The sequence below is a fragment of the Diplodia corticola genome, assembly GCF_001883845.1.
Source record: "Diplodia corticola strain CBS 112549 chromosome Unknown scaffold14, whole genome shotgun sequence".
NCBI lineage: Eukaryota > Fungi > Ascomycota > Dothideomycetes > Botryosphaeriales > Botryosphaeriaceae > Diplodia > Diplodia corticola.
The window spans coordinates 321,124-333,239 of NW_017971493.1; the positions used below are offsets into that span (position 1 = coordinate 321,124).

A 12,116-nucleotide genomic window follows, 5' to 3' on the forward strand; every position below is an offset into this window, starting at 1 on the left:
TGACCTGTTATTCTGCGGGGAAGGAGTTGCCAGCATGGCAGATGGCAGATCTATAAAGGAAGGCCAGATGAGATTGTTGCTGACGGTTTCTTCAACAACCTCCATTCCGTCAAGGCCTCCAATTCCACGACCTCACACCTGCAAAACATACCAACCCGGAGCACATAACAAAACCGACCAATATGGCTGACACCAACCCCGCCAACTTCGCCAACCGCCCTACTGAGGAGGTATGTGACCAGTCTCATTCCCACAAGCGTATCGCAATCACGATAAGCCCCAGCGCTTCTCCACATGCGAGAAAGCGGGGAACGCAGCGTGCTCTCCCCCAAAAGGACTCACAGCAACCTTTGCGTTCCTACATTTAGCCCGCTCATATGGAGCCCTAAGGCCAAACGTTTAGACTTGCTGACTCAACCAGGTCCGCGAGATCGCTTCCAAAGGCGGCCATGCTTCTGCCCAGCACACCGTAAGCCGAAACCCTGCCTCATCAACCGAGAACATCAAGCTGACGCAGTTCGTGTAAAGGGCTCTTCTGCCGAGCAGGAGCGTAATTCCGATGGCACCTTTGCAGGCATCGCGCACGGCGTGAGTGAAGCACAAGCCCACAACGCAGTGCGCCGAGAGCTGACCAAAACACAGGAGAACCACCCGCCGGGCCGCAACGCGGACGGCACGTTCGTCAAGAACAGCGAGGCTGCCAAGGAAGCTGGCCACAAGGGCGGCGTCACCCACTGAACGTCGGACACCGGCGGGGCACGGAACCACTTGGTGGAGTGATGGAATCTCCTCATGACTTTATGACGGGTACTCGGGCAGGTTGTCGCCTACGGGATTGCTAGACAGCCTTGGGCAGACACAATGGCACGATGGAATTCACTGCTGGCCGATGAGCATAATAATGCTGGGCGACTTGTTGCATGACGGTGATGGCAACTTCCAGGAAACCTCTGACATGGCGCGGCACGATGGGCCCACCGGCGAGACGGGAGCGTCGGTGATGGTGACGGTTCGGGCGATGTGTTGCAGCATGTGGCCGGGCCAATTCCCCGGCTGAGCAGGCTCCGGCGCCAGCCCGGACGGGCGGCGGAGGCAGGAGCAAGTGACACGGTCGAGCAGTCAGAGTCAGCGCGCGTCGGGTTGGGCTGGACGTGCAGGCATGAAACAGGAGCTGAGAGCCGTCGCTTGCACTCTGGAGAAATGGTTGGGCTGCGGATGAGGAGCTGGCTAGCGGGGGGCTATGGCCTAACTGGGCGCGATCCGGCGGTAAGCGACCCAGGCTGGCGGGCCCGCCGACTTGAAGCAGCCCGCCAGATGCTCAGGTTCTGGCTGAAGCCTGAACCACTTCTCCGGAATCTCTTCCCAGCACTGCGGTAACTGTGGATTCACCCAGTCAGTGAGGCAGGCCCCAAAATGTCCCACGAGCAGCGCAGACTACCCGTGCCGCCAGCCTGCCTGTCGTCCTCGTCGTCCGTCGGTGCCAACAGCCCTTTCTCGATCATCGAAGCTGATGTTCGTTTGCCCCCTCCCGCTCTGGTTCTCTTGCGCGCCCGGACCCTCCCCGCTCTTGCGCCCGCACCGTCACCGCGTCGTCCCGTCGCACGCCGCCTTCCGCGAGCGCCGGTCCTGGGATACGCCTGCTAACGGGTGCGCTGTTGCCAATAGTCCGAGCAGTCGGAGGATTCGCAGAGCTGTTCGAAGTACGCCGGCCCCCCAACCAACCAGGCGAGGAAAGGCAGGCCCGATTGACACCGAAGCAGCAGCACCAAGTCGGTCCGCGAGAGCATATTCGACTACGTCAAGGAGAACGGCCGCACCTATCACCGCTATGCTTCAGGATGTAAGTCGAACGGACGCGCCCTCTCCTCCTGAGCCTGCTGACCCGGCCTGCGTGGCAGCGTACCTTTTTCCAAACGACGAGGTTTGTACATACATATCCCTTCGCTCGCGTCACCCCACAGCTCCCGTACTCACCACGCCCGCCCCAACGTAGCCCGAGAGCGAGCGACTGGACCTGCAGTATGAACTCCTGAAGGTGCTGTTCGGCATGCGCGACTACTTCGCGCCATTGCACGAGCCGCGGCGGATACTGGACATTGGGACGGGGACGGGGAAATGGGCGATTGAAATGGGTACGGCGCCGAGTTGACGCCCCCAGCTCCAGTGAGAGCGTTGTTTGAGCTGACAGTCGTCTTGCAGCAAGCGAGTTCCCAGAAGCTGATGTGGGTGGTTTGATGTTCGGTTCTTGCGAGACAACGAGGAGCTTACCGAGAAGCGCAGATCACGGGCACCGATCTCTCGCCGATCCAGCCAGAATGTAGGTGTAGGCTGGGGAAACAACCGTCAAAGTCTTCCGTGGAGCTGACGATCCTCTAGGGGTGCCGGAAAACGTCCAATTCGTAATTGACGATGCTCAAGAGGACGACTGGCTGATCAAGCCAGATTCCTACGACTACATCCACACCCGCGTGCTATTAGGGAGCTTCGAGGATTTCCGAGAGGTGGTGAGGAAATCGTACAAGTACCTCAAACCCGGCGGGTGGATGGAATCGCAGGAGTTCTACTCAACGCTTTATTGCGACGACGGGACGATGGGACCGGACTACCCATTTGCAGAGTGGACGCGTACGCAGGATGCGGCGGCGATGAACCTGGGTCGGCCTATGCGTATAGCAAATAAGTTGAAGCGCTGGTACGAGGAGCAAGGGTTCGTTGACGTGCATGAAGAGGTCTTCAAACTGCCCATCAACCCTTGGCCCAAGGACCCGCAGATGAAGATGCTGGGCCGCTTCAGCGAGAACAGCCTACTCGAGGGCATTCAGGCCTTCAGTTTGGCATGGTTCCACCGCGGTTTGGGCTGGACCAAGGACGAAATCGAGGTTTACCTTGTGCAGGTTCGCAAGGCGATATCAGATCGCAGTGTGCACGCATACCACAAAGTGTAAGTCCCCATCACTCGCAATCGCAGCAGGGGTCAGGATTGCTGACTTCGCGGGCGCTCCTTTTGGCCACAACAGATACGTGGTCTGGGGACGTAAACCTGAGCCGTGGGAAGTCGAGGCAACAGGAAAGGCCAAAGAAGCCGGGGCAGCGGAGGCAACAACAGCGCCGCAGTGCAGCTCCTGACCAGGGCTTTCTACCTCAGAACAGCTCCTCGGCTGAGGAGCCTACAGCTCTATGTCTCTACGCACAAACGGCCACGACACGAACATGATTCGATTCGCCATCATATTTCTTACGAACAGATGGCCCTATTCTTTGGCTTTCAGAGTTGGGCGTTCAACGGCCTGGGTTCTGGGCTTTTGTGGGCTTGCGGGTCCGGCGTTTCGTCATTCATCATCTGATTATGCGGATGATGGAATTCCGCGGGATCTCGGGGCTTGTGCTTTATCTCACTTCTGCTGTCATTAGGAGTTGGCTGGCGTTTTCCCGGACATATTCTCCTGCTTAGTGCGATCTCCGCTGCTGGACGAAGTGGGCTGCTCCGGATCCACATGACGCTTTAGGAGGGTCTTGTCTCTTTTCACCCCTCACTTTTCTTCTGGTGGCAGGCGCTTTATTTCGGTACTTTGTTTGTAGGAGACTGATGTGGTGGGTAGTTCTCAGAGGGAAGCCCTTCTGAAAGCGACGCGGTCAAGGCAGCGAAGACTTGGCTACTTGGATATTCTTTTGCAATAGACAAAGGCTTCAGGAGACTGGAGCATGGGCAATATTTGGACTAGCTCTCAGGATTGTTTTCGAGTCACACAACCCACAACCTTCTTCTTTGCCTGTAGACGTGCCAGTCTACGAGCAACGCCACTCATGAGGCGCAGCTCAATCCGATCTCTGATCGATCAGAAACCGGGTTGGCACAGGCAAGAGCGATTTAGAACAGGGCGGATTTGATATATCTCTTGGCTCCGGACACGTGAATGTCATGGCCGGAGGTGGTGCCGACAATCCCGGCAGGTTCGGACGGGCACACGGGTAGCGGCACTGCGGGAGCTGATTGGGGAACAGTCAGCAGAGATAAGGAGGCCCTGCACATGCGGTGCAACAGCGCTAAGACTGGTCCTCGACCGCGGACTCGCTCAACCACAATCGCCTGTGCCTGGCAGACGGCCGAGAGACCAGGTCTGCCACCCCCCGATGGTTGAACAGAGGCAGTGTCGCTGCCTTCTGGGAGCGACGGCGGCGCGCGAACGCGGCTCCTTCGGCTGGAGAATGGAAGCGCGGACAACGGCGCTGCTAGCGCGAAGCCGCCGGAAGGAAGCCAAGCAGAGGCCCAGAAGCCCAGATGCACACAAGGGCCAAAGAAGTCGTGGCTGATCAGACGACGGCCCCGAAGACTCAGCGAAGGCCAAAAAGCGTGCGAGGCCGCGGAGAAGGAGCGTCTGGAAGCCCTTTATTCTCTCTCGAAACCGGCGCCGGCTGATAGGATGGAGAGGCGCTACTTGGACGGACGGCAGAGTGATTGGTTTTGTTGGCGGCGCGATAAGGCGTTCCGCGAGAGCCTGACGGAGCGCGTCCGTCCGGCAGTGGCGTTCCTCCGGACTCTGCACACCTGGGTTTTCCAGTGCTGTTATCAGCCAACACGCTCAGCCCAGCCTGCCCAGCCAGCCCAGCCAGCCCAGCCAGCCCAGCCATCCACCCCACGAGCCTTCTCCGCTGCTCTGCACTCGCGGATCTGCAGCCAGGGTCCGTTCCCCGCGGACATGCCGTGCACTGTCCGTGTACATAGCATGCCGCCGGAGAATACTTTCGAAAGAAGCCTGACCATCTGTCCCGTCAGGCCCCTATATTAGACCTCACGGCGCGTCCGGTGTGGACCGCCGCAGGCCAGGGCGTGGACTTGTTTCTCCAGCGCCGCTTTCCAGCAGCTCTCTTCCAGCACCAGCCGCCGCCATGTTTGGCCTGTCTCTGCTCTTCCGGGCTCCGGAAGTCAACCCCATCAACCGCAAAGCTCGGTCTATCCCCGTTCTCAACCCGCTCGACCTTTACGGACGCGTATTCTTCTTCGCCTGGTTTGGCTTCATGATCGCCTTCTGGTCGTGGTAAGTGTGCCCGTTTCCTGTTCGATCCTTGCCACGGCCTTATCTCTCCCGTCCGAGTGGCTGATGCATCTGGGGTGCATGACAGGTACGCCTTCCCGCCTTTGCTATCCGACATCATCAAGGAGGATCTGGGCCTCTCACAGGCCGAGATTGCCAATTCCAACATCATCGCCCTCGTGGCCACGTACGTCACCCGCCATGCCATCTCGTTGACGTGGAGAAACGGTAAGCTGATTGTCTTACAGACTTATTGTGCGACTGATTGCTGGCCCCGCCAGTGACCGCTTTGGGCCGCGCTGGACATTCGCCGGATGCTTGCTGCTGGGTGCCATCCCCACCTTCCTGGCCGGATCTGTCCACAATGCAACCGGTCTGATGGTGCTCCGTTTCTTCGTTGGCATTCTGGGCGGGAGCTTCGTGCCATGCCAGGTGTGGACGACGGGCTTCTACGACAAGAACATTGTCGGCACCGCCAACTCGCTCACTGGTGGCCTGGGCAACATGGGCGGTGGCATCACCTACTTCGTCATGCCCGCCATTTACGAATCCCTGGTGTCTGATGGCCTGCGCAAGCACGTCGCTTGGCGCGTTGCCTTCGTGGTCCCCGGCATACTGATCACCTTCACCGCCATCGCCATGCTGTTGTGCACGCCCGACTGCCCGACGGGAAAGTGGTCGGAACGTCAGGCCGTGGCTGACGCTAACCTGCGCTCACACAGCGTCAGCGACGGTGGTGTTGTTGACGTCCCCGGCTCTCTGACCGGCATCCCGGCCAAGGAGAAGAGTGGCACGCAGTCACCCATTGGCTCTGTCTCATCGACCAAGAAGGGGACCATCATCCTGCCGTCGGACAAGGAGGCGCAGATCAGCGAGGCACAGATGCTCGAGGCGGCCAAAGGTGAAGTGGTTCAGAAGCCGTCGTTCAGCGAGGCCATGAAGGTGCTCGTCTCTCTCCAGACGCTCACCCTCGCCGCAGGCTACTTCTGCAGCTTCGGCTGCGAGCTCGCCGTCAACAGCATCTTGGGCTCCTTCTACGCCAAGAACTTCCCGTCGCTCGACCTCCAAGAGCGCGGCAACTGGGCCGCCATGTTCGGCCTCCTAAACGGCGCATTCCGACCGCTGGGCGGCCTCGTCGCCGACCGCGCCTACGCCGCGACCAACGGCAGCCTGTGGGCGAAGAAGGCGCTGCTCCACGCCTACGGCGTCGTCACCGGCGCCTTTCTCATCGCCATCGGCGCCGTGAATCCGCACAGCGAGAGCACCATGTTCGGCTTGGTGGCTGGTATGGCCTTTTTCCTCGAGGGTGGCAACGGCCTCAACTTCGCCCTCGTGCCCCACGTCCATCCTCACGCTAACGGCATCGTGTCGGGCGTAACCGGCGCGGCGGGAAATCTGGGTGGTATCGTCTTCGCCGTCATTTTCCGCTATCATGGCACCGATTATGCAAAGTGTTTTTGGATTATTGGGGTGATTAGCATTGCGATGAACTTGGCCGTCAGCTGGATCAGACCGATTCCAAAGGGTCAGGTTGGTGGTCACTAGACGTGGTAGATCGGGGGGGGGGGGTGTTTTTATCTCTTGCTCCAAATGCTGTCATGTATGCTTCAGAGACGATGGTGCCAATGATGGGGGCCAAGGTTTGGCCTTTGCGTTGTGATGATATCCATATACACTTTGCTTGTTTTGGGTTTAGTACTTCGAAATGGAATGCATGGGAGGTTTTCTTACGTTTCCATCTTCTTGTATGGCATGGACAATGCCTACATCTAAGAGAACAAAGAGATGTGACGCCTGTTCACTCAGTGTTACAACAAGGCGAGGTAGTTGAAGCTCTTATCCGGATGTTCTTGTTCAAATATGTTACGCAGCTGACTGACCTCCCTTTCTGTCGTGATCTGCGCCCGGACCTCGTAGTAATGGACCTGATCGTATGTAGAAAATCTTGCAGCCGCGTCAAGGTACTACAAAGGAAAGAGGATGGACGTTACAAGGATTGGGGGGCCGGCCGATCAGACCGTAAAGATTGCGGATCAGGCGCCATCACCACCGTTATCAGTATCCTCAGACCAGCGCATCGCATCTAGATAGCAGATTAAGCACACAATTAGTCACACTCGCCAATCGAACAGAGATCTGATCCTTGTGGGCAATCTCCGCGGGAGAGCTTACCATCCGATCCTCATTTCTAGGTATCTCTCAACGCCGCTATCTCCCGACCAGTGACACTTCGTTGGTAATCAGCGAATGTCACTCGTCCGTTCCTTTCTTTATCTATGAGGTCAAAAGAAGATTTTGCGCTCGAGGCTAAATGAGGTATGGGCTTGGGGCTGGCTGCGGCTAATTAAGGTTGTGATTCCAATGTGCATCTCCGCGGAGGGGCGAGAGGAAACAGTGAGTGGGCTAAATATGGAAATAGACTAAGCCACTGACCCCCGGTCGGTGAGTTACCGGCCCGTTTGGCCTTTTTGCGTTGTATGAGTTATTCCCGTTGGGCTTTGGGTGGAGGGAGTTTGCGACTTGCCGTCCTTTCAAAGTTCGGTGTGGTAGGGAAGCGTAACTGTAGGACCTCCATGGAGGGATGAGAGTTAATTAACCAACTGACAAATAGAGACTTGATTACCATATCTGCTGACTAGCAAGGAGAAGTTGGACCGTTAAGACAATAACTGCATGGGGAAGGCGTGAAAAAAACATATTCGCACCCCAAATTCGCCAGAACCCCTTCATCACCCACACAGACGCCAAACTGTGCACCCACCCACCAGAATAGCCCAACAAGAAGCGAACCGAAAAACACCATCCATCCCCTTCACAGCCTATACTCCCTACAAAACCAACACGCCCTCACCCCACACCCCTCACAAACCATCACTCCGCCTCCTTCACCCGCATCATCTCCGCCACCGCGCCGATACCAAATATCAAACCCATACCACTCAGCGCAAACCTCGCACCTTTCCAGCAGACCACCGCCATCGCCATCGCACCGCCGGCGCCGCCCCGGATCGCCCCTCTCTCCCGTCACCGCAGCAGCGGCATCGGCACTAACCACCCCCACCCATCTCCCATGCGCCCCAGCGCAGCGCCGCCGCCCACATCCCGCCGGACCACCACTCTCACCCATGGCCGCGCTACCGCCACTGCCACCGCCACCGTTACCACCACCGTCGCCATCCACATCGCCGTCCATCCCGGCCAGCACTGCGTTCAGCGCGTCGACCACTGTGCGCACGGCGGCGCGCAGGCGCGCGTATTCGGCGCGGGTGAGGGGCCGCGGGCGTGCAGGATCGGCGTCGATGTGGTGGTATGAAGGGATGTTGTTGTGGTAGTAAGGGTAGGGATAGGGGTAGTAGCGGTCTAGCGAGAGTGGTGGTAGTGGTGGGCCGGGATAGGGCGGGGGTGGGTCATCGGGGGGAATGGTATCGTGGGTGGTGGTGTTGTTATTGCCCTCGTTGGTATCGTCATTGTGGTGATGTGGTGGGGGTGGTGGAGCTGGAGGAGGATGATGAGGGTGAGTGGGAGGGGGCCGCGATCCTGCAGCTCGCGGTGCTGATGGTGGTTGTCCGGGATGAGTGCGCTGTTGCCGTTGCCGTTGCCGTTGTTGCTGCTGTTGCCGCTGCTGCCGTTGAACGAGAGAACGTGTTGGTGAAGCTGTATTATGTCGACTTATGTGGTGGTGTTCAGGGGGCTCGGTATCCTGCGGCGGTCGTTGGCGCTGCTGCCGACGGTTGGAGTCGTCGACGACGTCTTCGACGACGTCTTCGTCGGCCGGTGCTACTACTACCGCCGCCTCTCTCCCAGCTGTTCCGACAGCAGGAGGAGGTGGAGCAACGAGATCCGTCGCCCTCTTGAGCAACCTTTCTTCATCCCACTGCGCACAGTCGCATGTCTTCCACGGCTTGCCGCAGGCATAGCAGAAATGTGCGCCGCAGCAGCACCTGGAATTTTCCATGGCAATCAGTCAGTGTGCCCGTGATCAGCCTAAAAAAGAAAGGAAAGGGGGCATCAACATACCGCATATGATTGCACCCGTACTCCAACTCCACGAACCGCCCGCACCCGCAACACCTCGCCCATCCGCACGCCTCTGCCATGCGCAAGAACTCTTCATCAACCTCAGTGGTGCCAGCCGTCATCGCCACTGGCCCCTTGACGCTGGCCATTCGCCGCTCAAACGCCATTACTGTCTCGGCATCCAACCAGCGTCTATAACACGCGCCTGCTCTACCCTTGCTCGCTGTGGTAGGTTGCTGTGTTCTGCCTCCATCATTTTCCCCCTCTTCATCATCAACATCACCATCACTATCAAGAGGGACACGCAGGCCGCAACATCGTGGAGGGAAGAGCGTCGGGTCATTGATAGTGGCGCGGAAGAGGTCGTTGAGGCAAGTCGCGCAGTAAGCGTGGTTGCATGGCAGGACGGCAAGGCCAAGATGGGTGGCGTCCTGAGGAGAAGGATCGTTGCAGACGACGCAGATGTCGGTAGTCGCCGCCAATCCACCAACCCTGGTCGACGACGTTGCAAGATGACTACTACTGTTGCCGCTGCTGCTTCCACATCCGCGTCCAGGATCTACCATACTTTTCTGTGAGGGATGATGCCGCGGTGTTTTCGACTGCTCTGCTGACGGTGGTGATGACGATGGCGATTGCAACAATACCTTAGGTGACGCGACAACATCCTTTCCCAGTTCCGCCGCTGCCCCCTTAACGCTTCTCTCCATTCCCATCCCTTCTCCATTCGACTCCGCCGACCACCACCCTCCCGCCTCCTCCAACGCCAGCAACAGCGCCAACTCCTCATCATCCACCCCATCCTCCCCTCCCACGTTCTTCCTACTCCCCTTCATCCCCGCCTCCTCAATCTCCGCAACTTGCCGCATTAACGCGAATTCCGCATCGCTGCCATCGTCCCAAGCCCCACCCATGTCCTGCAGGGCCTCTAGCTGCAGCCGCCACGCGAGATCCTCGTCGTCGTCATCGTTGGCGTCGTCGTCGTCGATAAAATTCACCTCTTCCCTTTCCCTCTTCGCCCCTTTCGCGTCCTCTCCAGCATCCCAAGCATCCCAGCTCCAACTCGTTGGCGCGTCAAGGGAAAGGTAGTCGCTGCTATTGCCAGAGGTTTGTTTCTGTGGTGAGCGAAGACGAGTAGCAGCGACTGCGGCGGTGGGCATGGTTGTTGATTTCGTTTTGTTCCGATTCCTCATCCCCTCTCTGCACGAATATATGCACACTCCAGACGAGACAGCAACGTGCTGCTTAGTCTAAAGCGGTGGATGCGATGGCCCCGCTAGGTCTTGTGCCTTGAGGTCCAGCCAACAACCGAAGAGGTCGAGGAGTTGGGGGCGGTTGTCAACAAGCCATGACGACAGGGAGGGTTTGCGACGTGCGTGTCTCGTGAGCAAGAGAAAAGGAAAGAGAAGAGGAGGGGGGGGGGGAAAGAGTTGGGGTTAAGAAGGGAGAAGCACGAAAGAAGACCGCAAAAGACGCCTACGGCGGATGTAGGTATTAGAGACACGTACCGTCCCTTTCCCAACGACAACACCGTCACTCCCGCGTCACCATTCATCCATCCACCCACGGGGAATAGCCGGGGCTGGCAGCCACACCTACAGAGCCTCTCTTTCCCTCATTTTTCTTAATTGCCTCCAATCAGCAGAGACAAGAAAGTACTCGCGTGACGCCTCGCCTCCACGCCTCGATCGATCGCCTACGAACAAGGACGAATGGGGATCTGCGACGTGGCCAGCCGGCCCACCAGATAAATGATAGACATTTCGTTTCGTACTCCGTGAGAGAGTAAAGCAAGCAAGCATGTTGGTTGGGTCAACGTGGTACCTAACAACAAACACACACCGTCGTCGCCGAGAATAATATGCAAGTCGTTACGTCCGTTATTCGAAACACATACGAGCGGAGGGGCGTCAAAAATCGAAGAGAGGACCTGTAATCGTCGTTCGATCAGCATCGTAATCGTTTGAGCTAGTCAAAAAAAAAATTTACCCGTAATGTGATTATGCGACGAAAGAAGATCCCGACAAGACATTCGCCCATCGAGGGCGAATCGATGAGACGCCGTATACACGCTAAGTGTTGTAAGATTCTCTGCACTTTGCCGTGGAAAGTTCTGAAAGCAGTGAGAATTTAACGGATGAAGAGAACCAAAAAAAAAAAGAAAACACCAATCACGGTCAAACCCAAAGAATAAGAGGGAAAAAAGCTTTGTCATTGAGAAGGCAGATAGCTATCATCACGTCGGCATGCCGAAAGAACTCCTCTCTCCTCTCACAAAAGAGAAAGCCTTCAGTGCCCTGAACTATCTGTCTCCCAATCTGGATCCTTCTTAGAGTTTTTGTATCTGGTTTTTCTTTCTACCGGGTCTTATCTCCAGGACAAATCTCTCAGACTGCCAAATGTCCGTTCAATTCGTTCGTGTCGGTGGGATCAAGGGATACCGAACAATTCGTAGCGGCCTACAGAGCTGCGTGGAGAAGCCCAGACTGATCCGGTCCGTTTCAATTGCTTGAAAAGGCGATCAACGGTTGATACATGTTTGTATGAGCGGTGGCGGTGGCGCTCATAATGGAGAGAGGTCTTTCCGTTCGTCCGTCGCAAAGAACGTGTTCGCCGCCGCGAGCACATCTGTCCAGATTAATATGTTTGCTACTTTGTGGAAGGTGCAGAGCCGCGAGGGGAGGCCTGCATCAACGTAGAGAAAGTCGAGTAGACGTTAATGGTGGTTGTTGTTCCCTCAACTGTCAGGCGTCGCCGATGCCATACCCCTGAGCCGTCTAATCAAAGAAGGTAATGGAACTTTTTTTGGTTCAAAAGGGACGCCGCCTGTCGTGAAACCCCATGGGAACGGCCCGCAAAGCTGCGGAAAAGCATCGGGATATCGAGCGAAGTGAAGGCCGATTCAAGATCGCGACTGGCGCCATGCTCGACGCAAATCGGAGGGAGAAAGAAAAGTGCAAGGGGAAAAAAAAACCGTGAGAAACCCAAGGCGCATGTTTTACAGATGCGACAACCGGAAGATTCGTGACCCGTTCATGCGCCGGCATGGACCCACTACACCCGATA

The 12,116-nt window shown here is 57.2% G+C and overlaps 4 protein-coding genes across 4 annotated transcripts; 3 read left to right on the top strand and 1 right to left on the bottom strand.

The window, feature by feature from the left end:
• Positions 1-182: 182 nt before the first annotated feature.
• BKCO1_14000107 (stress-induced bacterial acidophilic repeat domain-containing protein) lies at positions 183-738 on the top strand (the record flags this gene model as incomplete). The annotated part of the gene is made up of 4 exons (XM_020271015.1): positions 183-230; positions 422-469; positions 529-588; positions 643-738. The coding sequence occupies 4 exons, from the start codon at positions 183-185 to the stop codon at positions 736-738; spliced, it is 252 nt and encodes an 83-aa protein (XP_020132173.1).
• A 675-nt stretch (positions 739-1,413) lies between these two features.
• BKCO1_14000108 (tam domain methyltransferase) lies at positions 1,414-3,126 on the top strand (the record flags this gene model as incomplete). Its single annotated transcript, XM_020271016.1, has 9 exons — positions 1,414-1,512; positions 1,666-1,700; positions 1,761-1,840; positions 1,899-1,921; positions 1,994-2,132; positions 2,200-2,222; positions 2,281-2,317; positions 2,377-2,941; positions 3,018-3,126. The coding sequence occupies 9 exons, from the start codon at positions 1,414-1,416 to the stop codon at positions 3,124-3,126; spliced, it is 1,110 nt and encodes a 369-aa protein (XP_020132174.1).
• A 1,761-nt stretch (positions 3,127-4,887) lies between these two features.
• Positions 4,888-6,578, top strand: BKCO1_14000109 (nitrate transporter; the record flags this gene model as incomplete). Its single annotated transcript, XM_020271017.1, has 3 exons — positions 4,888-5,036; positions 5,122-5,220; positions 5,282-6,578. 3 exons carry the CDS (start codon positions 4,888-4,890, stop codon positions 6,576-6,578), a joined length of 1,545 nt encoding a protein of 514 aa, XP_020132175.1.
• Positions 6,579-8,057: 1,479 nt separating this feature from the next.
• On the bottom strand, positions 8,058-10,210 carry BKCO1_14000110 (ibr finger domain protein; the record flags this gene model as incomplete). Its single annotated transcript, XM_020271019.1, has 3 exons — positions 8,058-8,080; positions 8,157-8,974; positions 9,051-10,210. 3 exons carry the CDS (start codon positions 10,208-10,210, stop codon positions 8,058-8,060), a joined length of 2,001 nt encoding a protein of 666 aa, XP_020132239.1.
• Positions 10,211-12,116: the final 1,906 nt, after the last annotated feature.